The 25,097-nt window shown below is 56.4% G+C and overlaps 9 protein-coding genes across 9 annotated transcripts; 4 read left to right on the top strand and 5 right to left on the bottom strand.

Moving 5' to 3' along the window:
- Positions 1-826: 826 nt before the first annotated feature.
- Positions 827-1,772, top strand: cdc14 (Cell division control protein 14; the record flags this gene model as incomplete). Its single annotated transcript, XM_032020464.1, has 2 exons — positions 827-1,231; positions 1,287-1,772. The coding sequence occupies 2 exons, from the start codon at positions 827-829 to the stop codon at positions 1,770-1,772; spliced, it is 891 nt and encodes a 296-aa protein (XP_031882491.1).
- A 467-nt stretch (positions 1,773-2,239) lies between these two features.
- On the bottom strand, positions 2,240-3,710 carry CGGC5_v015740 (uncharacterized protein; the record flags this gene model as incomplete). The annotated part of the gene is made up of 2 exons (XM_032020465.1): positions 2,240-3,444; positions 3,524-3,710. 2 exons carry the CDS (start codon positions 3,708-3,710, stop codon positions 2,240-2,242), a joined length of 1,392 nt encoding a protein of 463 aa, XP_031882493.1.
- Positions 3,711-5,272: 1,562 nt separating this feature from the next.
- BUD32 (EKC/KEOPS complex subunit BUD32) lies at positions 5,273-6,154 on the top strand (the record flags this gene model as incomplete). The annotated part of the gene is made up of 1 exon (XM_032020466.1): positions 5,273-6,154. The coding sequence occupies one exon, from the start codon at positions 5,273-5,275 to the stop codon at positions 6,152-6,154; it is 882 nt and encodes a 293-aa protein (XP_031882492.1).
- A 412-nt stretch (positions 6,155-6,566) lies between these two features.
- CGGC5_v015738 (uncharacterized protein) lies at positions 6,567-8,178 on the bottom strand (the record flags this gene model as incomplete). Its single annotated transcript, XM_032020467.1, has 2 exons — positions 6,567-7,330; positions 7,380-8,178. 2 exons carry the CDS (start codon positions 8,176-8,178, stop codon positions 6,567-6,569), a joined length of 1,563 nt encoding a protein of 520 aa, XP_031882495.1.
- Positions 8,179-12,602: 4,424 nt separating this feature from the next.
- Positions 12,603-13,821, bottom strand: HEM2 (Delta-aminolevulinic acid dehydratase; the record flags this gene model as incomplete). The annotated part of the gene is made up of 2 exons (XM_032020468.1): positions 12,603-13,511; positions 13,579-13,821. The coding sequence occupies 2 exons, from the start codon at positions 13,819-13,821 to the stop codon at positions 12,603-12,605; spliced, it is 1,152 nt and encodes a 383-aa protein (XP_031882494.1).
- A 2,401-nt stretch (positions 13,822-16,222) lies between these two features.
- On the top strand, positions 16,223-18,134 carry CGGC5_v015736 (uncharacterized protein; the record flags this gene model as incomplete). The annotated part of the gene is made up of 2 exons (XM_032020469.1): positions 16,223-16,319; positions 16,372-18,134. The coding sequence occupies 2 exons, from the start codon at positions 16,223-16,225 to the stop codon at positions 18,132-18,134; spliced, it is 1,860 nt and encodes a 619-aa protein (XP_031882517.1).
- Positions 18,135-19,232: 1,098 nt separating this feature from the next.
- CGGC5_v015735 (uncharacterized protein) lies at positions 19,233-19,568 on the bottom strand (the record flags this gene model as incomplete). The annotated part of the gene is made up of 1 exon (XM_032020470.1): positions 19,233-19,568. One exon carries the CDS (start codon positions 19,566-19,568, stop codon positions 19,233-19,235), a length of 336 nt encoding a protein of 111 aa, XP_031882488.1.
- Positions 19,569-21,479: 1,911 nt separating this feature from the next.
- iphP-1 (Tyrosine-protein phosphatase) lies at positions 21,480-22,402 on the bottom strand (the record flags this gene model as incomplete). The annotated part of the gene is made up of 2 exons (XM_032020472.1): positions 21,480-21,835; positions 21,898-22,402. 2 exons carry the CDS (start codon positions 22,400-22,402, stop codon positions 21,480-21,482), a joined length of 861 nt encoding a protein of 286 aa, XP_031882383.1.
- Positions 22,403-23,116: 714 nt separating this feature from the next.
- Positions 23,117-24,927, top strand: ytcJ-2 (putative amidohydrolase YtcJ; the record flags this gene model as incomplete). Its single annotated transcript, XM_032020473.1, has 3 exons — positions 23,117-23,572; positions 23,623-24,091; positions 24,143-24,927. The coding sequence occupies 3 exons, from the start codon at positions 23,117-23,119 to the stop codon at positions 24,925-24,927; spliced, it is 1,710 nt and encodes a 569-aa protein (XP_031882384.1).
- Between the last annotated feature and the right edge of the window lie 170 nt (positions 24,928-25,097).

The raw sequence follows: 25,097 nt of genomic DNA, 5'->3' as shown, positions 1-25,097 counted from the left end.
GAGGGCAGAGGGCAGCTGTTACACGACAAGGTAGAAAGCTCGAATCCTCCAAAAAGGAACTCGCTTATTCTTATCTCAATACCTAATCGCCTGCCCAGAACAAAGTCAAACGGCAAGGTAGCAGCGACAAACAACAAAAGACCTTGACCCTGAAATCCCAAGCTTGAATGCCGGGCCGGGCCCCCCCGCAATGCGCCAACGCAGAGGTGCCTACGGTGATCGACCCGCTTATTCGTAGCTAACGGTGTGTGTGGTGACTCGTCACGCTGTTTGGGCCAAACAGAAGCTCGCTTTCCTCTGCAGGGCCACGCTAAATCCCCATCCCAACGCCTTGGAGATCGACCCGGTTGCCGGGGCATTAATCGTCGGGTCGCAACACAAACATCCACACCTGTCCACACGGCAATCAGCTACCGACGTCCTTGTCGCTGCCGCTGCTGTCTCTCTCATATGCTTATTACTTGCGCCGCGCGATCCATCACCTTGTGCGCTTCTTCCTTCTTCTTTTTTCCCCTTCCGGCACTTTCCAGTCATCCGATCGTGATATCCCCACAACCCCCAGAGGACTTGTGTTCTCGTCGGTTTTTGTTCTTGTTGTTTTTCTGCATTATCAACTTTCCGGCGTGTGCTGCTGCTGCCGTCAGACTCCGATCCCAGTCCGGCGTCACTCAATTGTTATCGATAATCGCATCGACAGATAATCGCATCGTCTCTTTTGTTCAGTCCGTTCCGCGCGCTCGAGACCAACCCCGTCCACTGCAGCACATCAGCCACCAAGCCACGGCGGCCTCCTCACAAACATCGTCACGACCACCGATATTCAAACATGGAGAACCTCCTCAGCCTCGCCTTCGACTCCCTCTCCTCCTACGATGGCCCCAAGGTCCGCAAGGGCCTGCGCCAGGTAGAAGGCCTCCTCGCCCAGATCTGCCTCTCAGCGCCGTCAAGGTCATCAAAGTCGCCGGCGACTGACGATGAGTCCGCCCGGTCGAGCGGCAAGTCTCTGTCCGACCTGTCCGACGACCTGGCCTTCCGCGAGTTCTTCAAGCTGCAGGAGGGTTTCGAGTGGAACGTTGCCCTCCGCCTCATCAACACCCTTGACCGCCTCATGGGCAAGGGCGCCGATGGCCAGAATGACCTCCTCATCCTCAGCTCGCTGGATCTGATCCAAGGCGTGCTGCTCCTCCACCCACCAAGCAAGGCACTCTTCTCGAGAGAACAAAATATGAACGTATGTCTGATCCCAACGCCCCTTCCAAATTTCACAAGCTGACCCCCCCGCACAGCTCCTCCTCGACCTCCTCGAACCCGTCAACTGCCCGGCGATCCAATCCGCGACCCTTCTCGTCCTCGTTGTCGCTCTCATCGACACCCCCCTGAACACGCGCACCTTCGAGGCCCTCGACGGCCTCCTCACCGTCACTTCCCTCTTCAAGTCCCGCTCCACCGCCCGCGAGGTCAAGCTCAAGCTCGTCGAGTTCCTCTACTTCTACCTCATGCCCGAGGTCCCCTCCATCCCGCGCGCCGACGCCCGCGCCTCCGTCCCCGTGATCCACCAGCGCAGCCCCAGCAAGCTCGCCGGCGCCTTCGCAGGCGGCAACTCCACCGCCTCGGATGCCCAGCACTACGCAAGGAGTCGCGCCGGCAGCGAGTCCGCCGACACCCTGACCACAGAGGAGAAGCAGGAGCTGCTGGGCCGCCATCTCAGCAGCGTCGAGGACCTGGTCAAGGATCTGCGGACGTGCGCGCCCTTTGGCGGCGTCGTTTGCTGAGCTATGCGTGTGTGCCTACAACTTCTGAAGGGGATCGGTGTCTCGTGTTTGGTGTTTCTGGTCGTCTTGGGGTTTCTTCTTCTTTCTTCATCTTTCTTAGACTCGCATGCGGTCATCATCGCTTCTTCCAGTCTTCATTTGCATCCTTCATACTGTTTGGCGTTCGCGGAGGGCAGGGATGTGACACGAAGGATCAATGTCTATCGTTTTTTGTTATTTTTTCCAAGGAAACGGTCGGTCAAGCGGAGTTGCTCTTCACACCAAAAAGGTTTCCTACCACTCGTCATCGCATAATAAGTATTCTTACAAAAGAGAGAATTTCTGAAGGCATCACGCCAGGGGGAAATCGTGTAACAAAAATTGTACCGTCGCTCTTTTATTACTTCAATTCAGGCGTCTCAAGAGGACAGATATGAACACGAGAACAGAGAGAAAACATACAGCGTCAGTCAACTCCTCAACCCTTCTCACCGCCGCCGTGGTTCCGGGCTCGGCGCCGGTCCAGGCGACCTGTCGATCGGCGACCTCTCCATCATACTAACGCTCCTCGCGCTCGGCGTCATCAGCGGCGGCGACGGCATCCCCGGCGACGTCGGACTCGGCATCTCGCTCCCGTACAACTCGAACCGCCCCTCCGTCGTCGGCGGCGAGGACGGAGCCAGCGCCTGCTGCGACACAGACGTGACCGCGGCCGGCGCCCCCCTCTTCACGCGCGAGTCGATCTCCACCGGCGCCACGACGTCGCTCGGCGAGTGCGCCTGCAGCGGCACGCCGCGGTGCCGGCCCGGCGACGATGCGACCGTCGCCGCCCCCTCGGCGGACGCCACCGTCTCCGTCTCCGTGTACGGCCCCGCCACGGCGTTTGGGCCGAAGTAATCCTGCGTCGCGCCGCGGCGCGCCGTCGGCCGCGAGCCGGATGTTACTTCCGACATGGCGCGCGCGCTGCGTCCCGGGCGCGAGGACGCTGCTGCCCCGCCGCCGCCGCCGCCGCCGCTGCGCTGGGATGAGGCCGTCATGGTGGTGGCCCCGCGGCGACGACGGCGGCGGACGAGGCAGAACCACGCGAGGACGCCGACGAGCGCGAGACCGACCACAGACACGCCCACGCCGATGCCCGCCTTCGCGCCCGCTGACAGCCCACCGCCGCCGCCGTTGCTGTCCGGGTCGTACGTCACGTCCGTGGCGGTGGGGTTCCCCGGCGCGCAGGCCGCGGTGCCGGAGACGCTGGTGCAGTGCATGAGGTCGTCGCAGCAGCCCTGGCCGTCGGCGCAGGCGTGCTGGGTGGTCGCGGTGCAGCCCGGGTCCGCGGGGGTGAGGCCGCCGGCGGTGGAGGACGGCGTGGCGGAGATGGTCTGGATGCACTGCTTGGAGGAGGCGCAGGTGTTGCCGTACGGACAGCAGCCGCCGCCGAATTGGTCTGCGCAGCGGAAGTTGAAGGTTGAGGGGCAGCCTCGGTAGCAGCAGGCGGGCACGGTGGAGGACGTGACCGTCGGGTCGCCGGTGGTGGTAGGTGTTATCGTGACGGGGACGACGGTGGTGCATTGGTACTGCGAGGCGGAGCATTTTGAGTCGCAGTTGGAGCCGATCTGGCAGCACCACGGGTCCCCGTTCGGCTTGACATAGCAGTAGTTCTCGTTGGAGCAGCATTGGTTCGGGAAGCCTATGTCGAGGCCTATATCACATCTCAATCTGTCAGAACCGGCCTCTCCATTTCGTGGTCTTCGTCTCAGGATGTTTTGCGGGAGTCTTACATGAATGCGCATTCGCGGGACAAGGAGCCCCGTCGCGGGCCACGAGACGGGGCTCGTCGATGAAGAAACGCGGGACGAGGGCGCCGCCACCGCCTGCTGGTGACATGTCGACGGCGGCGTACCGTCTCTGTCCGGCGGCCGCGCCGGCGCAGACGGCCAGCGCAGCGACCACCAGAAATGCCGCCATTTCGTCTTCTGGGGTATGGGCGCTTTTCTTTTCGATCAGCACAGAGAGTCTTGAGTCTGCGAAAGAAAGGGCACAGAGACGACAGCTCGGCCAGCTAGGGTGTGGTGTAGCAAAAAAGAGACGTCGTGTGTTCCGCGACGAGGCTTAGGAGCCCATTGTCCTTGGTGCGACCGGCGGAAGGCTACACCAGATTGTGAAGAGGGTGAGACCGGGAAACCAGAGGTGGGCAAATACAGAAGACCCAGAGATGAGGGATTGGAGGGCAATGTAAGCAAACCTCGACAGGGTCGGGTCTGTCAGATGCGAGGATGCATGCGACTCAATGGAGCATAGTCGATATTTTGCCCTCCCCTCCGTAAGCACAGCCTGCCCGTTCTAATCGCCTTCCAAACGTTGCACATTCTCCCACTTCGAATTGAAGTCTTCCAAGGGTCCAGCTAGAACTGCGCAATTTTTCGGGACGAGGAAGCGGGCAGCACGGGATAGTCTTCCAACAGCAGCTGCCCGAAGGCGTAAGAGAACCGACCCTGGCCTGCATATCACCAGAGCGGATATGCGAAAGGGAAGCATTTGCCCCTCTCAGCACCTCTCGGCCGCCACCGAAGACTTTGGTAGACGGAGGTGATTGGTGGCCTGCTTGTATCGTTGGCTCGCCTGCCTGCGGATGGTCGTGGTGGTGTGGCTGCTGGGCCGCTGGGCTGCATATCGGGAAGCCTGGCCCCAGTGTGAACCGATGCAGGACATTGCTCGTCTGCTCTCGCGCGCGATGTGCGGCAATAGGTAGCGGCGGAGGAGCCGAATGGGCCGGTTGGTGTTGAAAGATGAGAAAAGACTTGCAGCTTGCTTCGTTATCTGAGATTGATGATCGCGTGAAAGCACGGATTGGGTCATCTTTGCGACTCGGAATTGAGATTTGTTGATGACACACTGGTGCCCTTCTTACGGCCTTCACTCAAAGGCTAGGCGCATCCCACCTTCATGTACTTGAAGAAGTAGATCAAACTTCAGTCCCGTTGACGCTGGGCATTGGTTCATCTTGCATCTTGGCTGTTGGATGTCAACTGCGGTCGCTCTCCCAAACCTCACGCTTGCTTCTCAGAAGCGCTCAACAGCAGCTGCCGCTGCGTTACCTGCAGATGAGCAAACACTTCCAATGTGCATGTTCCAGAACACTTGGGGAAAGTCGTGAATAGATTACAGCGGAAATTTTGCCCGCCAAGAAGAAACACCCGGAACGGAAGTGAAGCTTCACGCACAGGGCCCGGCCCGCCGCGCGCTACGAAACCCGTCCGTCCCGTCCCCAGAAACGGCCCTTGAGCGACGGCAGCTGGCAGAATCCCCTCTCGCGGCAGGCGGTCTGCCCACCAAACCACACCCCCGCCAAGGCACCCGCACCTTTACCCCTCCAAACTTTCCTCGCCGAGCCCGCCCGTACAGGTGTGCCGCAAAATTGAAGATATTCCCAAACCACGCCAATCCAGCTGCTAGCCACCGACATCCACACCCCTCTTCTTCCTCCTCCGCCACCCACCCTCACCAAACCACACGCACACACAGGCACAATGGCCACACCACAACCGACACAATTCCCCCTCCCCCCGCTCCTAACCCACCCCTCCTCCTCCGCGCCAGAGCTCATCACCCAAGGCGCCGAAGCCCGCCTCTACAAAACCACCTTCCTCGCCCCCTCCACCCCGTCCGCCCTCAAATACCGGCCTCCGAAGCCCTACCGTCATCCGACCCTCGACGCCCGCCTCACCCGCGCCCGCATCCTCGCCGAGGCCCGCGTCCTCGCGAAATGCCGCCGCGAGGGCTGCCCCGTCCCCGCCCTCTACGCCCTCGACGAGGCCGCCGGCTGGATCATGCTCGAGTGGATCCCGGGCGCCCCCGTCCGCGTGCGCATCAACGAGTGGCTCGACTCCGTCGTTCCCAGCCAGCGCCTGGCTGGAGTTCCCGAGGAAGAGACAGATGATAAGGTCATGGCGGACACACAAAAAGCAACAGCAACACCAGAAGAAAAGGCCGCCGCCGCAGCCCCGCGACGAGACGCCGCAGACATCAAGAACCTGATGAGGAGGATGGGCGCCGCCGTCGGCAAGATGCACAAGATCGGGATCGTGCACGGGGACCTCACCACATCCAACATGATGCTCCGCCCGCCAAAGCCTGCTGCCACTACCACAAACGGGGAGGAGGCCTCGAAATTGGACGGGGAGATCTTCATCATCGACTTTGGATTGGCGAGCCAGAGCACCTCCGACGAGGACCGCGCGGTCGATCTCTATGTCCTCGAGCGCGCTTTCGGCAGCACGCATCCCCGCGCCGAGGAATATTTCCAGGATCTGCTGGACGCCTATCGCGCATCATACAAGCAGGCCTCCACGACTCTCAAGAAGCTCGAAGACGTCAGGATGAGGGGCCGTAAGAGGAGCATGATTGGTTGAGACATCTTGTTGGAGATTTAGATCAAGGTTCAAGAAAAGAAAAAAGGAATGAATTTGATACCCCTCGGTCGGAAGAGTATTCTTTTTCGGCTGCATCTACCATATCTGATACGTTGTCCACATTCTCTGGTACTCTTCTGTACATTTCTCAAGTCCGTCATGTGGCTCTGAAAGGTGCATTCCTGCTGAGATGCCTATCTATAACATGCCAAAAAAGGTTGGCTAAACCCCTGCCCCCATAAAAATAAAAATTCCCGACGCCAGGTATAGTAATAATGCCGTATGATATAAAACGCCGTTGTCATGCTATTATTAGTCGATTCCCATACCGACTTTCCAGACCCAGCTCATTATTGAGCGTTTGTCGCAGACATATGTGCAGACGCGCAAGCGCCGTCTTTGTTCCTTCTCTTTACTGTTGCTTGATGGCGCACTTTGTTTCAAACCACTTTGCGAACCGCACCGTCGGGATATCAAAGAGCCGCCAGAAAACGTCCGCGGCCCAAATAACTGCGGGGATGCATCCGAAAGACCCAATGACAAAGCCGGTGTTGTACCAGTATCCCTCAATACCCGTGCGGCTGTAAACGAATCTCTCAATGGTGTAGCCGACAGTGTGCATCACTGGGCCGTGCATGAGGTAGAGAGCGTAGCTGATCTTTCCGAAGTACTGGACGGGCGCGGTGTTGAAGAAGGACTTCCATCTTGGCGAATGGCTGACGGCGAGAACGAAGAGAACAGATCCAATGGACTGCCAGAAGCGGTAACCTTCCTCCTCCCACCACTTGGGAATGAAGGAGCAAAGCCAGACCCAGCCAGGAGTGACATCGTAGTTGATATCAGGCTGGCACATGAGGTACAGAGCGAGAATGCTCAACATCGCCCAAAGGAAACCCTTGAACCTGCTCTTTTGCGGCGGCGCCTCGTTCAACGGCAGAGCAGCGGGCGGCTGGTTGTTGTTGTGGTTTCCGAGGATGAGGTCGTATTCAGCGAGCATCATACCAAAGTAGAAAAGGAGTAGTTCCCAGCGGTTGTTGCGGTAGGTGAAGGCGATGATTCCCCAGAGGAAAAGGAAGCGAAGTCCTGTGCGAACACGGGCCAGACCGATGAGAGTGACGAACAGGTACATCGAGCAGCGGAACTCAACCGGAATAGTCCAGAGATGGACGTCGTAGGCTACAGTGCGTCAGTGTCGTGTCAACGTGCATCTCAGCGTCCAACTTACATGTGCTTCCACCAAACCGCTCCCAGCCGAAGACGTGAACAAAGTTGAACATGCTCCACACCCAATCCCAAATTTGCTCGGAGAACGTATCCAATGGCTTGGGGTGAGGTTCCATGACGTTCTTGTGCCACTTGCGATCGATGGCAAAGTCTCTCGTCCATTCGTAGACGCCCATCTGCAGCATGAGCATGATACCAAAGGTGGAAATCGCCGTGGGCATGTAGAGTCTGATGAATCGGCGGAAGATGAGGGATGTCGTTGTCGCGGAGAACTCATCCCATTTTTGGCTCCGGATGAGCTTGATCGGTTTCAGTGAAAGTGCATATCCGGAGATGACGAAGAACAGGCAGACGGCTGGCGGGCCCTGGTAGAAGAGTCGGAGGAATGGCAGCTTGAGAATGTGGTAGTTCTTCTCTGATGAACCCCAGCCCTCGGCGATGATGAAGGCTTGGTAAAAGTAGTGGCAGAAGAAGACGAATAGCGCGGCGAGTCCTCGCATGCCGTCGAGGTATGACGTCGGGAACAGCTTCTCGGGACGACTCCGTTCTCTTGTAAACCGGCTCTGAACGAAACTGGGCAGTAGGAAGATGAGGCTTCGAATAAGCGTGACCCTCCATGGCACGGCCCGCACGTAGCCAACGACGCCTCTTGCTAGTGTCGACCATCGCGGTATCGCGAAGCGGACTTCGAGGTCGGCCCTACCGCTCTCGCTCTCGACGTCGGACAACGTCTTCTCGTCCAACAGACCCATACCCTCTTCGTGTGATAGCGACACCTTGGAGGCAGCGTGTCCGTTCATTGTCCTGCAATGTGTCGGTTTGATGTCGGGGGTATAATAGACTCTGGTGAGGCCAAGGTAACAGGTATCAAGCACGGCTTGGACAAGACGAGGGCCTAGAGTCAAAGTGGAAAGGAAGAGGGAGGGGACGGGAGGGAGCGTGGTGGTTTTGATCCAGACTCCAGAGGGGGCCCTTGTTATTCAGACGATCTGCTGGATCTGCAGATTGGGAGGGGCGAAAAGGAAGGAGACGGGGAGTGAAAGGCAGGCGAGACAAGGTAATTGTAATGGGGAACAGACCCCGGGCCTGTGAAAGTGGAAGAGCAGAGGATGGGTGGATGTTTCCCGAGGGAGCGCTCCGCCTTTGGTGACTGGGAGTGTTCTGCCCGTCTTGGGTCTCGTCTCGTCTACCGGAGCCCGTGACCTGGACCTTGCCTTGACCTTGCAGGTTAAGCAAGAGAGACCTTGGACCTTGGGGCCCTTTCTGCACACACGGCCGTGGGTCCTGACGAGAAGAAGCTGTGGGGACTTTCTGGCAGATGTCCCAGAGGCGCGGGCAGGCGGTAGGCAGGCAAACAAGCCAAAACCAAAAAGAAAAGGGTCCGGCTGGGCTGAGATCGGAACGAGGCTTTGCGTGTAGACGTACGTGTGTGTAGAGGCGGGTGCGCGGGCGTGGGGATGGGAATGGAAATGGAAATCAGTCTAACTTCGACCCGGATATAGATGAGAAAGCGGCCAGTGTCCGTGAGGTAAGGGAAGGTAAGAAAAGGTCAGACGTGCAGTGAAGAGACCACACAGAAGGAGCGTGAAGTGTGGATGCGTAATAGGTAATGTGTGTTTAGAGACAGACAGTTGAGGTAGGTGAAGTGGTACGGTCGATAGTAAGAGTAAGGTATGAATGGTATAGACGTATGGCTATGCGGCGTAAAGAGCGGGTGTGGGTAGAGGGAGAGACTGTTTCAGGGTGTGGAAAGGTTTAAGTGTGGCAGCTATGACGGGTTTGGGGAGGGATGCACCATGGACGAGGTGCAGCGATGCCGTCAACGAGTTGGGAAGCAGCGCCTGCGCAATGCACTGCACTCTGGAAATGTGCCTGCCTCGACCTCGACGACGAAAAAATAGTGAAGGGTGCGTGTCCGAATGTGAGGACAAAGTCAGATGTGCCTGCCTCTCGTTGCCTCTTGTCTGCTCGTGTTCTAGCCCAGGAACAAGGGACGAGTGTTGGGTCCGTCCACCCACTCTAGGCAGTCTGTTCGTTCGTTCCTGATTCCTGGTCCTGATCCCGCCCAGCCTCTTGTCTTTTTCGGGGATTTTTTTTTTAGACCACCAAGAGGACAACAGTCGAAGAATGACGAGGGGCGGGCTGTGGAAAAGTGTAAATCGTTGAAGGACGGGCGGCAAGCTGAACGACAGGCAAGGGCCACGGTCACAACACACACACCACCAATCCGAACTGTGAACTGCAAGCCGAGGCGCAGATGTCAAGAGCTCAACGAGAGACCACGGCTGACGCCAGAAAAAACGAACACAGGACCAACAGCCTGTGCGCACTGCTGGTTCTATCGGATCGCCGAAGTTCAGGTCACAGGGTCGTTCCCTCTCTGCTCACTCTCGGTTCCTTCTCCTCTTTCCCGCCTTGCTCGCTTCCACGGTAGCAAATATCCGTAGCGTAGCATGCAACTGGGAACGAGGTAACCGCACGACCGAGATGGGGCCCAATGGGACAGATGCAAAAGAAGGGATGAAACGATGGAAGTCGGCCGGTTCGAGACAGAAACGACCGGATTTCTGACTTGTTGGAGAGATGGGAGCGAGAGGAGGCAGAGACAGCGAATGTGAGAAGGATGGAGAAAAAAACAACCAATGCCTCCACGATACGTCAGTTTGACTTGCAAGCTCCGAAATCATCACACCCAGGCAAACGCAGGGGATCTTCTCAGGAGATTTGACTGGTAGGGGTTTCACACTTTATATGGAAATGATAGAACAGGCGATGGACATGGAAAAAAAAAAAAAAAAAAAAAAAAAAAGGAGGATTGCCTCGAAAAAGGAAGGCCACTAGAGACAAGACGGTGAAAGGGACCCTTTGCCTTGGAAGATGGGCGAGACATGGAATACCACTAAGAATGGCATATACTCCGCCGGTCTGCATATCCCATACACAAAACGCTCATAAAGAAGACCAGTAAAGTAAATTGAAGAAACGACCGAATCAAAGAGGATGATGGGACGACTGGCCGTCAGAGATACGCAGCCACAGCAAGGTACGTAAAATGGTACGCGGAGTCGGTCAATCAATATTCGATTCGCTTTGCCTCTTCCAGTCACAAGCGTCAAAGGGCCTGGGTCCTGTGCATCTATCTCCTCCACGACCCCGTCATCCATCCCCGTTGGAAAGAAGAGCCCCGTTTCCTTGGAGGATGGATGGAGGAGGAGCCCGGAGGAGGAGCCCAGAGGAGGAGAGGAGCCCCAGTCTCCTGTGTCCGCCGCGGGCGCCGCGCCCATCACAACATCTCCCGCCCGCTGTCCATCGCCATTCCGCCCGTTGTTTGCTGCAGGTACGCGACGGCAATGAGGGGGCAGGGGTGTCGGAAGAGGGTCACGGCTGGCCGAATGAGGGAAAGATGGATCGATAAGAGGGCTTGGGAGTCTTGGGAGGCCACCGAAGACCTTGGAAGGGGACCACCGTTGGAGCATGCCTCTGGGCCAACGCTCTTCCGCCGAGAAATGCTATGGCCGGCTCTCAGCGCCAGAGAGCGCAAACACGGCAAGCCGCGACCGACGAGAGCTCTCGGCGCATGAGTATTCGGGCCACTTTTGCCTCGAGCAGTCGTAAGCGATCTGGAGACTCTGCTCTGCCGCCTGGGGGTGGGAGGGTCGGCGGTTGGGAGAAAAGATGGAGTTCCGAGGTCCAGCAATCGAAGGAATTGGTCGATGTGTTCTGAGAGCACTTTGGGGGCTCTTCAGATGCGGCACGCTTCAAGGTTGAGATCGGCGCTTGGATCCACGCCTGCCGCGCTCGGGGGACCGGGGTGGGGGCTCGAGACCTGCACTGTGACGGTCTGCGAGCTGTCCGCGGCGCCGCACAGCAGGAAGAGCCGCGAGTGCTCACTGTGCTTACTGTGCCTTTCCAGCCACACTAGTGCGTCCTCCAACTTCCACTCCGTCAGAAGACCATGAAAATGATGAACCACGTTGCCTGTGCCAGTGCCTGCTTGCCTCCTGCCTGGCGGTCCGTCTGTGGCGGTGCGGCAAGGTGCAGCGGCACTTTGAACTCTGCTCTCGCCTTCTGCAATGCACCAAGGCCAGCTGAATGACTGTGTTCTTGCTAGGTACGGACACTGGACCAAGGTACGGATACTGGACAGTGCTCGACGCCAGTCATTGAGAAGTCAGTGGTTTCGCTGGTCATGGTGGAGCCTCCGCCCCATGCCCCCCCCCCCCCCCCGTCAGGGGTGCAGCTTGTTTCCCGGCAATCGACCCCTTGGCCATGTTCCAGATTGGCAATCCGTCACGTCGAGTGCATGGCACCGCCGTCCGCCGCCTTGTTAGTGGTTACAGCGAAGACCTCGCCTCGACCACTACCTATCTCCCAGACCCAGGCTTTTCGCTCTCTCTCGCCCACCAACGACCGCTTCCCCGTTGTTGGACCCCCTTACCTTGGACCGTTTCCCCTGGCTTGCAATGCCTCTCTCTGCCAAACACCCCATGCCCAACCGAATTTTGTTTTTGGAGACCAGCGTGCTCCTTGGGTCCAGTTTAAATCAAGAAGAACCTGACGATCGACATCCGAAAGCCGAGTCAGGCCACACAACAAACCCGCCATGGGTGCGCCCTGGAACAGGCACAGGCTTGCTCTTGCCGTCTGTCGGCTTGCTACCACACGCCGATACCTGCGAACCTGTGGGAGAGCGGGTTTGAAGAAACCCAAGCCGGAAAGACAAGGCAGGGCCTCCCATTCTTGATGCCACCATGCTATTGTTGCCATCAAACACGCATGCACACACACCTTGCGAGCTGCCAGTCAGTCAGCTAGAACACACCGCACACGTCGTATCTAAATTTGCCCAAACGCTGTTTCTTGTCCAAGTCGTTCCTTACTAATGCACCGTTGATTTTGAGTTTAGCATACAGAGACGGATGCCCACCAGCCTGATACAAACATGTCAGGTTTGTGGCCAACAATCGATTCATGTGTCAATAATACGTGTTGTCCTTTTCATTAACGTAGCCTTTTAGTTTTTGGTATCCTCTACGTGACACTGAACCAATGGAGGGAGTGTATGCGAAAATAAGATGACGCCCTGCCAGAATCCCCTCCCATAATACCTTGACCGTAATCCGATAATACAATATTTGCTCCCTTCCACGAAGATGATGAACTGAAAACGCCATAAAACACCATGCCTCTATCAAACTTTCCGAGCGTGTAATGCCGTCGTCATTTAGGTGGAGAGCCAGTCAAGGAACTCGGGGGTGAAGTAGCTGATGACTATCGTCGCACCGGCTCTGAGAATGCCCTCTGTCGACTCGAAAGCCATCGTCTTGAGGTCGAAGACGCCCGACTTGGCGGCCGCGTGGATCATGGCGAACTCGCCGCTCACCTGGTACGCGGCTACAGGCATATCCTTGCCCAGCTCCTTCGCGTCGCTGATGATGTCGAGGTACTGACTAGCCGGCTTGACCATGATGATGTCGGCACCCTCGTTGATGTCACGGACGATTGCGCGGCGCGCGAGGCCACGGCCACCCGGGGGGAGTTGGTAGCACTTGCGGTCGCCGAAGGAAGGCGCGGAGCCCGCGGCGTCACGGAAGGGGCCGTACAAGCAGCCGGAGAACTTGGCCGAGTACGACATAAGCACGGTCTTGTGGGCGATGCCTTCCTCGATGAGCTTGAGCTTGATGGCGCGGATGCGGCCGTCGTTCATGTCCGAGGGGGCGACGCAGTGTGCGCCGGCCACAGCGTAGGCAATGGCAACATCGGAAATGCGGTCGACGGACAGCTGGTTGTTCAAGCTGCCGTCGTCGCGGAGGATGCCGCAGTGGCCGTGGGAGGTGTACTCGCACAGGCAGACGTCGGCACAGATGAAGAGCTGAGGGAAGCGTTGGCGGATGGCGCGGATGCTCCTGATGACGGGGCCCTCCGGGTCGTCGGCGGAGGTGCCAAGAGCGTCCTTGCTTCCGGGGCGCACGGGCACACCGAACAGCATGACGGAGCGCAGGCCCTTGCGCACGAGGACCTCCAGCCAGGCCATTGTTTTGTTGATTCCTCGGCGGTACTGGCCGGGAAGCGAGGGAATGAGGACTTCCTCGTCGTCTTGGTCGGAAATGAAGAGGGGGTAAATCAGCATCGACTGGGCGGCATGTCAGCGGTGATTCATAACAACAAAGGCGCGATACCCCTCATTGGATGGAACGGACCTTGGTCAACTGCCTCTCGGCCTGCCACGAGCGGGCAAGGGGATGGAAGTAGCCGCCGTGAAGCTGGCTGGAGATGTCTCCGGAGATGCTGACGCTGGTGGCAGCGGTGCTGGCGTATGACATGGCGCGCGAGATTTGCGACCGGCTGTCATCGACGGTGGAGACCGAGGCCTCGCCGCGGTTCCGGCGCGGGACGCCGGAATCCCTCAATGTGAGGTCTTGAACGAGGCTAGAGAACGACATGGTGATCTCTGATGTTGTACAGGCTCAATGGCGAACTTCGTAGGAGAATGAGGGGTTGGGTGGCAATGGCTGTCGGAGAAGCGGTTGGGGGATTTCAAGGAGTCGGAGGTGGCGCTTTTGGGAGTTTCGCACCACAGGCTTGGAGATGATTATTATATCGTCGCGACGGAAAATGGTCGCGAGTGTCGGATTCGAGGGGAGGAATGGGCGTTGAGGCGAAGTCGGTGAGAGAGGCGCGGGAGGAAGGTTTGGGGCTGGAGATGAAGGGAAAAAAATAACGGACGGCTGAAGCACGAGGGAAATGGTGGATGGCGAACCAAAGGCTGACGGGATTTGAAACAGACCAGCTATCCTTCCGCTGTGGCTGCACTCGGCAGGAGACGGAGGTGACCGTGGGCCCGCCCGCCAAGTGTCGCTGGGCGTTCAGCGAATGGGAGTGTGCGATGGCGCAACTGACAGGCCAATCACGAACCGAGGAATGCTAATTGGCCCTCTCCGGTGGCGGCTTCTCCGCTCCGAAGGGTCCCCTCGTGCGGTGCGTTTTCGCATTCTTCGAAATCCCCGTGCTCCCAACGGTGAGAACGGAACCGAGACCGTCGCCCGCCCGTCGGTGAGCGGCATTGCATTGCCTAGGCTGTGGCTGACTAACATTTCCAGAATCGCCATGAGCCTCGGCAGGCAATTGGCCGTCTGTAATTGTCATTTTCGACGGTTGAGATGCTCAATACGCTTCTTGTGTCGTGCTGGGCCCCTTCCGACGCAGCGTTCGTTAGAGATTTTTATTCCCTGCCCATTACCTCATGCAGCGAGTGGCACCAATCACCCGCTGGCAGGATCAAGATCCCAACCCCGAGATGGGCCGAGGATCTCCGCGGGTGGCCGTGGACCCGTTAGTCCTTCGTTTCTCTTCCGGCCACAAACAACGTTCACCGGTCGAAACGGCCAGCACAAGGCCCGTCGCCGGCAGCTGTGAGCACGGGTGATGCCGGAGCGGAGCCGAGTCCAGCACTTTTCTTTTTCCAAATTTGGCGATACATAGCAGCCGACTCCGACAATGAGAACGGTTGTCATTTTCGGAATTTACTACATAATTCCTGCTGCACCAGCTGACGCATTCCAAGACGCACACAACACCTGACCACTTCGCCGTTCGGGGCTTTTCTCTCATCAAACGTGTAATTCAAAAACCTATATTTGCGTGGCCAAGTATCGCCAACATCTCCCGTGCCAGTTTCAATCTACACCTTTCATCTGCTCTGCCCAATATCAAGATGTGATCTCGATGCAATCACACCACTTATGAGACGTCCAACTTCGGTGCTTGTAAGCGAGCCTACCGCCGGCCCGAGGGGTTCGAAGAATGATTCTCAATAATCCTATTTTCTTGGTTTTCCCAGTTGGCCATCATCAGCCACGGCGTCCTGTCTTGGATCAAATCTCCATATCAGCCACGATATCTCGCAAGTCCCCGCAAATCATTCCATGCTCTTCCCCAGAATCCTGCTCAGCTCTGATGTTATTGCTGATGCGAACATTTCATCTCTTCTGAGCCCTTTGTGGTGTTCATGGGCTGGAAAACCTGAAAGATGCTTCCAGCAGGCACCGCCAAGTGACTACAATGGCAGCCTCTGACCTTCCAAGAACCACCTAAGTAAGCCCCTTCACGCTGGTCAAAGCCTCTCTGCCTGTTCCACGTTCTCTCCTGTAAACTGCGGCTTAGACACCCTCAAGCCGCAGTTGCTGAAGGATCATGAAGCGGAACCCCGGTGCCTTGAGTGGATGCAATAGGCTGGTGCAGGTCTCCGCTATGTGTTCTTGCCTCGGAAGCTGCCCAAACATTGGTCGAAACAGAGGGCTTCGAGGCTAGAAACAGGAAGCCACGAACGGCAGCTTGGTGTTTATCAGAGGCAAGACCGAGCCTGCCCTCGAAGAATTCATTCGGACGAAGGTCAGGTGCCCCAGACCAAGCGAGGCGGCCTCGCTTCCTTTTTCCCCCCTCGCCTCCTCCCCCACGACGCACGCGTTGATTCCTGCGCAACAATCCTTCTCTTCTGCTGGCTCGCAGACAACAACACCGTCAGCTTGTTACCAGCTTGGCGGCAGCTGGCTCTCCGAGATCCTTGTGCTCGATTTGAATTATCCAACAGGTTCGTCTCGGAGAAATTGTTGTTTGTGATTACTCGTTGCTGATGAGAAAGATCTTTCCAAGAAAGTTGCGCAATCCTATGGTCTCGGTCACCTAGGACTCATAACGCCGACCTAGCCGTTCGCTCACCCCTTCTCGATGACCTCGAGCATCGCTATTCCCTTCTGATTTTCTCTGTCCTTCACCTTTTCTCTGGGCGATTATCGCCCTGTCCACTCCTTCCTACAGACTTGACGCTCGTCGTCTTCATGTACAATGAAGAAAAAGTCGATGAGCACCCTCGCCTCTCTGGCGCCTCGGCGTCGGGATAGAGGCAACAATACCAACAGAGACCGGGATAACGAGCCCCAAGGTATGAAAACCATATATTTGCGTGGTATACACCGCCTGACAATTTTCGCCAGAGGTCTCTACCCCATCGGTGCCTATGCCCGTCGCGGATGCCACCCCGACAGACCGCCACGCTGTGCAAACCCCAGGCACCGACGCAACGGTCGACCGACTGGCCAGCGCTCTTCTTGAGAGTACCATCTACAATCATCCGAACGGCCTTGCCAGTCATCCATCCGTTCTCCTTTGCAATATCGAGCCACTTGGCACTGTTCCCGCAACTCCCGCCGAGAACTTCGACATGGATGCTGAGCCGCGTGGCCGATCTCTCGCTCGTTCGGCAGAACCAGGCGGTCCTGTTACCCGGTCACGTCTTCAGGCGTCAAAGACCATGAACGTGGCTCCTGATATCCCCCGAAGGTCATCCCGCAGAAGAGCTCAGCGAGTTCACATTGCCAATAACGACCCAGAGATTGTGCAACCAGTGCCTAGGCGCCCCTTTCCCCAGTCAAGAACAACTATACTCGACACTGGCAGAAAGCGGGATGGCTTCATCGCTGGATCCACGACGGCACCTCTGGGAGGACTCGCCAAGCAGGCCGATTTGTTGACTCCAAACACGTACCCTAACAACGCCGACCCTCATGTCGTCAATAACAAGATCGACGCGATGCTGGCGGCTACCAGAAGTTTGAAGCCCCCTGGCTCCGAGCGTACGCCAAAGACGTCTCGCTTTCGCCCCAAGAACATGATGTCAAAGGTTCGCAAGGCCTTCGATGTGTTCCAAGCGAAGCCTGCTACCCCGGAATCAAAGATTCGTGGCAAAATATCGTTGCCCATTGGCCAGGTCAAATGTGATCTCCCAAACCCGGCCAAGCAATTTCATGTCGAGCAGCCGTCCCCTGTGCGGTCGTCCCCTGGGCAGCCGTCCCCAGTTAGCTCGATGGAGATCCGCGTCAACGAGGGGCTTAACCTCAACAAAGAAAAGCCCAGAAGTATGGTTGGAGGCCGCATCCTTCGCAAGCAGATTCATGACGATGGCAAATCGCTGCGTAGTGGTGGTTCAAACTCCCCAGAGGACCCATTCTCGGAGCCGCGCGGGCTTGTTCGCACGCCTACGCCTTTTGAGCATCAGCTAAAGGTCAGCACGGATTCGACCTTACCTCCCGTGCCACCATTTCCATCCATCAACCCGTTCGACTCGGAGAACGATGATCTCGAAGGCTTTTTGTCCGAGAAACCCGCATGCGCCTCGACCCCGCGCAACAGAAGCAACAAGCAGCCTGTTCCGGTAGAGAGTCCCTCCACTCGGTACACAAATGCCGGTAATCCCCAAGTCAACACTGTTCTCCTGGGTGAGAGTTCCAATGGTGAGGGCCCCAGCAGCAGCGTTGGCCAGCGTAAGCTCAACTTCGAGGGAGTTCAGCTTCGCCGCAGCAACAACAGGTTGAATAAGAAGCATCCTTCGCCTACCAAGGAGGATATGACGGATATGCCGGCTCGTTTTCGGGAGTATACCATCGTTCAGATCAACAACGCTCCTTCCGACAAGCGCGACGAATTGGTGAGAGACTTCTCTGATCTGATCGGACCTAGCGCACTCACCCCGCGCGACAAGAATATTCCGATGAAGACCCGTTCTGTCCATAAGGATACCGTCGACGACGTCAGCAATCTTACCGACCGCCAGCATACCCGCGAGTCGTCCGTTCTGTCGAACAAGCAGTCTCGGATCCCTCGTCCTGTCGAGCCGTCCTCCACGCTTCCGACTCGTCGTTTTGGCCCTCAGCGCCAGCCCGCGAACCTGAGCGCGCTGGAAGTGGACGAGTTGCAGTAGGACGTAACGATTTACCCTTCTCGTCGTTCGTGAAAAGCTGCCACATGCTTTTTGAAAAGAGATTGTTTTGCGATCTGGTTTTATCAGCCACCAGCTGGGTGGTTGGCGGCAGAAAATTCTCGATTTCTTTGTCGCTTCCATTCTAGAAAGCACCTTGCCACAATTGTGGCTCCTACAACAACACTCAACGTGGACAGCAATTTTCTGTACCACGACTGCCCTGATCTATCAGGCACGACATTCCTTCGCACGTTTGCGGTCAGCTATTACCATTTTGCTGCTGCCTGACGGCCTGTTGAGTACTGGAGTGGCATCAACAACCAATGCATCTAGCTACGGTTAACGTCTGCCTCCTAAACAAATTTGTGTAAGTGGCTGGCATCCGCCTCAGTAGTGTTGATTTCAATTCCTAACACTTGGCAGCTAAAGCAAAAAAAAACCGATTTGATGCCTTGCGCAACACTTCGCGCCATTTCCTATGTCGTCGGAACGCGACAACCCTTTTGTCATCACGGACAAGATTGAGCAAGACAGCATAGCCATAATACAAGCCCTGCGCCCTTTTCAGGTCCAGGCACCTGGCTCTTGCCCGCCTTGTTAATTGCGTATTTTTGCGGCTTCTCTTCTCTATCAGATTGTGTCTCTTCATGCTCAGGAACGGGCGTGCAAATGCGGAAACCTTGAGAGCAGGTTTCATTGGACAAGGGTCAAGGATCGGTCAGCTGAAAGGGATAGGTCAGCGAACGGCATGCAAGTGGTGGACATGGAGTTTCTCTGGAAAGGCACAGGTTCATGGGGGATCACTGGATGGTTTAGTAGCGGATAATCTGTCTCAGGGGCGTAAATAGTTCAGATCGATCAAGACAAGTCCTTTCTTCGTATAATTGTTCTCAATTGTTGTACAGTGTCTAAATTGCCATGCTGATGTGGTAATACAGACGTGGTATCTTCAAACCAACTCGCTCATCTTCAATAATAGTACAATTGTGGTATCCATAATCCTGCTCAATCCTTCTCGAGGATTTGAGCCGTCTCATCATCATGATCCGTTACAAATAAAACGCTTTGTGGTATCGTAGTACACTAGGCTCACTCCATTTAGTAGCGATAGCGGCGGTGGGAGCCGCGGCCGTCAGTGCCGTGCATGCGGCGAGTGCCAGCGGCCTTCTGGCCGGGGCGACGGGTCAGGGTACCCTTGAGCTTGAGCATGGCGCCCGAGATCTTGTCGCCCATGGAAGGCTTGCGGCGCTGGTGGTGGACGGGGGCCGTGGTCACGGCGCCGTGGCGGCGGGAGAAGAGGCCGCCGCGCTTGCGGGTGGTAGTTGTGGTTGTGGTGTGGTGGTGGTGGGTGCGAGCCGGGGCGCGGCGACGAGTGAAGAGGCCGCTGCGGCGGGGGGCGGTGGTGGTGGTGTGGCGGGTGGATCTGAGAGGCATGTTGGGTGGTTTGTGTTGTTTATTTGAAGATTTGTAAAAGTAGTGGTGTTTGTTTGGGAGACTTGAGAGTCTGAAGCTTTGTTTGTAGATTTGGTTGGTAGGATTGTTTGTTTGGTAGCTGATGCTGATGAGGAATGGGAGATGGATGAACGGGGAGTGGATGGATGGTTTATATGCTTTTCTGTCGAGGTTGCGATAAGGCTGGGAGCTCTTTGGGAAAGTTGGAGCTTAGCTTGAGGACGTTGGATGGCATCATCAGAGGCACGGCGTGGACAGGGGTGGTTTAGGATCAGAATCCGGAGGATGATGTCAAAAATGCTGGGGATCTACGGGCAGCTTCTACGTGTGTTTCAAACGCTGGAGGGTGGGCTACGACATTGTGGGCGAACTAGTTTGTTCGTTCGGGTTCTTGGGAGGGGGAGGGGTTACGCGGTATGCGTGAAGGGTCTCAAAAACCTGCGTCTTGGTCTCCGCTTGGGTTTGTCTCTTGCTCTCCCTCTGACGAAGAATGATGGAGGAGGCGGCGGGGTGGTTGGACCCTGAATGTGACGTCCCTTGCAGAGTCTGGGTGACGAGAATGTCATCCTTTGGGTCATGGACCAGGGTTGGAGGAAATTCTTACGTAGGGGTGGTTTGTACGTGTGTGCGAAAGCCACAGCAGGCTGGGCAGGAAAAAGGCAGCTGAGCACGTCTTGGATGGGAAAGTGAGGTCAAAGATGCGCAACCCCGGTGAGGTCCAGAACGGTCCCCAGAAAACGGTCGGCTGCAAAAAACAAGTTTGAGAGGGTCCTGTGGCTGGTGACGTAGCGGGTGCGAGGAGGGAAGCGATCCTATTGGGTTGAGCCTCATACCCCTGCCTCCGTGGCTCGGGTCAGGCGTTTGTGCAATGGCGCTAGATAAGTGATTCCGCCAATCAGCGCTGTGGCTCAGGCGCGGAGGAGGTATGGATGTGGCTTGAGGTGGGTATGATGTCATATCGGACTGTGTTTGTGTGGGCGCTGAGGATGCGTGTAACTCTATCCATGCCAAAACGGTGCTTGTCGAGGGCCTTCCGTCGCAGTGACGGCGCAGGAGGGATTTGCGGGCTGACGAAGGATGTGCTGGGTTCCGACGTCAGTTTTGCTCTCAGAGGGCGCTTGGGAGGTTATCTTTTGCCTCTACAGTTGCTGGGTCGAGGTCTGGATTGTGATGGAACGGGGGATCACTGAGGGGAAATAACATATTCTGTCTCGAGGGGCGGTTATCACGGTCTTGGGGGCTCGTGTTGGATGATAAGGATGACAATGGTGTCTTGGTCGTGACTTCGGCTACTTTCCACTTCTGATTTGTCTTGCTCGGGTTTCCTGTCACTTCCATAGTAACACCACAATCTGTCCATGCTCAAATGCTGCTAGTCTCAGGGCTGGTTTAATAAAGAGACCGCCTGTTTTTTCTCGTGTCATGCCGACTGTTTTTCCTGTGGCTATACTATACCTCGCCGTCGTCGTTATGGTTATCATCGCCTGCGATAGGAGTAATCAAGTACACAGGAAATATAGCTGCGCATACACATGAAAATTGGGTGGTCTCCAAGGAAAAGGTCCGGCCGTAAGTAACGATGGGGGTGGTGTATTGATGTCTGAAAACTGCTCTCAGATTCATGCCAAAAACCGCATTCATCAGTACGGCGGCAAACGCCCACTGGGGTTTGTGATGGGATGTTGGTCGTAGGTTGGGAGATACCGAGGAAATTGCGTTTCAGCAAACATCGACGACCGCCGTGCTCTTCATTCTTTATGAAAATTGAGCCTTGATACAGGCTGGAAAGTTGAATAGCAGGTATCAAGATCGACTGTATATGGCTCCAGACGAAGATTTGTCAACGCAGGGTAGCTCAACGGCCTTGATTTGCAGTTCGCGGCTGGGAGCCAGCTACGACGTGCTCTTCGACGCATTACCTTCACGAAGATGAAGCTTGATTATCTCGAGGTCTTCAGTCGAAAACCCGAGTGTCTTGGTCACGTAGCTCTCCCACCCGCCGTACGTCTCCTCCACCCCGGCGACGAAAGCGTCCCAGCAGGACTTCCGCAGGCTGCACATGTTGTAAAAGCCCGGGTGTTCGTCGTCGGCAGTCGTCCCTGTGCCAACGCGGGCGTACCGGAGGAGCCTCTCACGAGCGGGCTCGGTGCCTATGCGTGAGAGCATGTAATCGAAACGAACATCATCGGGCGCAGTGCCGGCAAGGGACTGCAAGATGCCAGCTAGCACGCCTGTGCGGTCTCGTCCCGCTGAGCTGGTGTCAGTCTACAGACCGTCAAAAGGGTAAACACGAGGAATGAGGCTTACTTACCCGTGCAGTGGAATAGGAACGGCTCCCCAGGTCTATCTCGTATGTGCTCCAATACGGCGGAGAAGGTTTGTCGGTAGATGTACAGCACCTTGAGGTATTCCTTCCTCAGCCCCGCCTCGCCGCCACCCTCGACGAACTCGTCCAGGACGGGTGGGAGGTCGACACTAGTGCTGTCGAACCAGATGTTTCCGACGCCGTTGATTTGCGGGTCCGGGGCTCTCTCGCGTTCTTCAGGTGACCGAATGTCGAAAATGCGCTTCACGCTGGCGGAGAGCCAGGCGAGGGCCTGCGGGTCTGCGGCAGCGAGCTCGAGCGTTCCGCAGCGGTACGCTAGACCGGAGAGGATGGCTGAGCCTGGTACGGCCCCGAGTTCGCGAACGTTGATGAGAGAGGTCGACGGGATGAAAGGCGGCGAGGTCAGGGCTGGGAGGAGTTCCTCCGGCGGGATGGTATTGCGGACGTCTGTCTCGGAGAGACGGGCGAGCTGGTCTTTTGTCAGGGTCATGATGGCGTCTGTTGCGAGCAGTATGGAGCAAAGGCTACTTCAGCTGACGAGGCTGGTCAGTTTCTCAAGTTCACAGTGCATCTTGAGACTGATGCCAGGCTACAATGGCCCATGTTACTGTAAGCAGGAGCTCTGCTTACCCCCTCCCCCCACGCTTGTGTAGACCAGCCAGAGTTGAGAGCGTGTCTTGGCACGCTGTAGAAGCAAGTACATAGTATTGTACTCGTCGAAATAGGCTTTTGGACAAAGAAAGCCACATCACCAAAACTGCCGTTTTCCTGCTGCCAAGGTGCCACGCCGTTTGGTCGTGGAATGCACGATTGTCTCATATCGGTCATTAGACCAAGCCCAAAGCTGCCAATATCAATCTGGGGAAATCAGAGTTGAATAAACCCAAAAGGTGTTCCTTCCAATGCACTTGCTGAAGAACAATAATCACGACTTGATGTAGATAGGCGAGGGGTTTGATGGAAAGAAGACGCCCGACGTTATGAAGGAAAGGCTGATAAAGATAGGATACGACGTCCAGTCAATAAGAGTAGCTCCCACGATCCCTGCACATGTTGAGCTTCGATAAGATAAGATAAGCTTCCTTATCAAATGGTCGGCGATAAGAATATCTATCATCCACACTGAATTTCGGGGCCTGTCACCCCTCCGAGAGCCAATTCAGGCCATTACGTTGAGTCCATGCCTAACTAACATTGTGGCACGATGGCTTCTAATCCGATTGTCAGATGGGGCATGGCGATCTCGGCCGGTGTCGCTGGCGTGGCTCTGGCCGTTGTCCGTCTCCAGCAGCCAATCTTTAGCAACAACACTGAGACGACTTATTGCTACCAAGGCGTTCGAACACACGATGAAACCCAGCCAGCCGCTCAATGCTTCACGGTGTTGGACGGAAAGTTCACTCGCGTCTTTCCCTGGGAAGATGCCAGCTTAACCACGAATGTCGGCTACGTTATCCCCGGCTTGTGGGACGGTCACGGCCATCTGATTCAATACGGAGAGTTCCTTCACTCGGCCGACTTGTTTGGTGCTAGCACCTTGAACGACGTAAGGGGTCGCCTGCGAGACTACGTGGAGAGCCATCCCGATGCTGGTACGAAGGACGAATGGATCCGAGGGATTGGGTGGGACCAGAATGCGTACGGCAAGATGCCTACCGCCGTGAGTTGTCTGTCGTTGTGGGTTGAGTAATTAAACTGATGCGCGATAAGGCGGATATCGAAGAAGATGAACTCCTGAAGGGCAAGTACTTCATGCTCGACAGAATTGACGTCCACTGCGCTTGGGTTTCGCAAGCCGTGTTAGACCTCTTACCAGCAGATATCCCCGACGTCCCAGGGGGCGAGATTGTCAGGGAGCCTGGCATGGGCGTCTTCTGTGACAATGCCATGGACTTGGTCACAAATCTGTGGCCGAAGCCTGGCCCTGAGAAGAAACGAGCTTTTGTATCTGCCGCAATGGCGAAGCTGAACGAGGTTGGCTTGGTCGGCATGCACGATGCTGGCGTCTTCCCCGATCAACTTGACTTATATGCGGACATGGCGCAGACAGAGGACTGGACTGTTCGAGTCTACGCCATGTTGGAGTGCGCTCAGCGAAACACGTTTTGCCCGGATGATGCTGCTCGTGTGCTCCGCAAGGATGATTGGTTCAGCGTCAAGTCTGTGAAGCTCTTTGCTGGTAATTCGTCCCCTAAATCGTTGGTTAATGACATGTGCTGACTTGTATTAGACGGTGCTCTTGGAAGTTGGGGAAGTGCCATGATCGAGCCCTACAGTGACCGCCCCGACATGTCCGGCTCACTCCTTGTCAACGGGTCTACACTGTTACAACTCGGCAAATCATGGGCATCTGTCGGCTACCAAGTCAATATCCACGCCATCGGCGACCTTGCAACCCGTTTCGCCGTCGATGCCCTGGAAGCCGGTCTCAAAGAAGCGTGCCCTGGTGAAGACATTTCAAAATGCCAGTCCGAGCGGCGGTTCCGTATCGAGCATTCCCAGATCATCCATGAAGAAGACCAAAAGAGAATTCACGCCATTGGCATCATCCCCTCCATTCAACCGACGCACGCGACTTCCGACATGAAGTACGCCGAGCTCCGCCTCGGCCCCGACCGCACCAAGAAGGAAGCCTACCGCATGCGCTCTCTCCTCGACGTCAGCCCCATCCTAGGGAGCGACTTCCCGGTGGAGCCACCCAACCCGTTCCAGGGCATATACGCTGCCGTCACGCGGAAGAGTCCTCATACAGGCAACGGCGCGAATGGAAGCTCTGAGGGGTGGCATACCGAAGAGGCGTTGAGCGTGGAGGAGGCGCTGCTTGGGTTTACCAAGGGACCCGCTTTCGGCGCTTTCATGGACGGACGTGCAGGCGTTATCAAGGAGGGCGCGCTTGCTGACTGGGTCGTTTTGGATCAGCCGCTCGAGTCCATGGATATTGACGACTTGCGGGACCTCAAGGTGAAGGAGACTTGGGTTGGTGGAAAGCAGGTATATGAGCGTGTTGATGTTTGAGCTATCCTGACGGATGGTCTACGATATTACGATTTCCGTGGAACTTGATTTCTGGAGTGTGTAAAAGGCAAGAAGGGACCTACCTAACTGAACTCAAGCGACTTCATCCCACCTTCTCGCGTAGAGAAGGTGTATGTCCCCGTTCCTGCCAGAACTATATCAACTACGTT

This window comes from Colletotrichum fructicola (assembly GCF_000319635.2).
Source record: "Colletotrichum fructicola Nara gc5 chromosome Unknown KSG_Nara_v1_contig10, whole genome shotgun sequence".
Taxonomy (NCBI): domain Eukaryota; kingdom Fungi; phylum Ascomycota; class Sordariomycetes; order Glomerellales; family Glomerellaceae; genus Colletotrichum; species Colletotrichum fructicola.
Note: the sequence above shows the minus strand (reverse complement) of the source record. Positions and strands in the feature narration are given on the sequence as shown.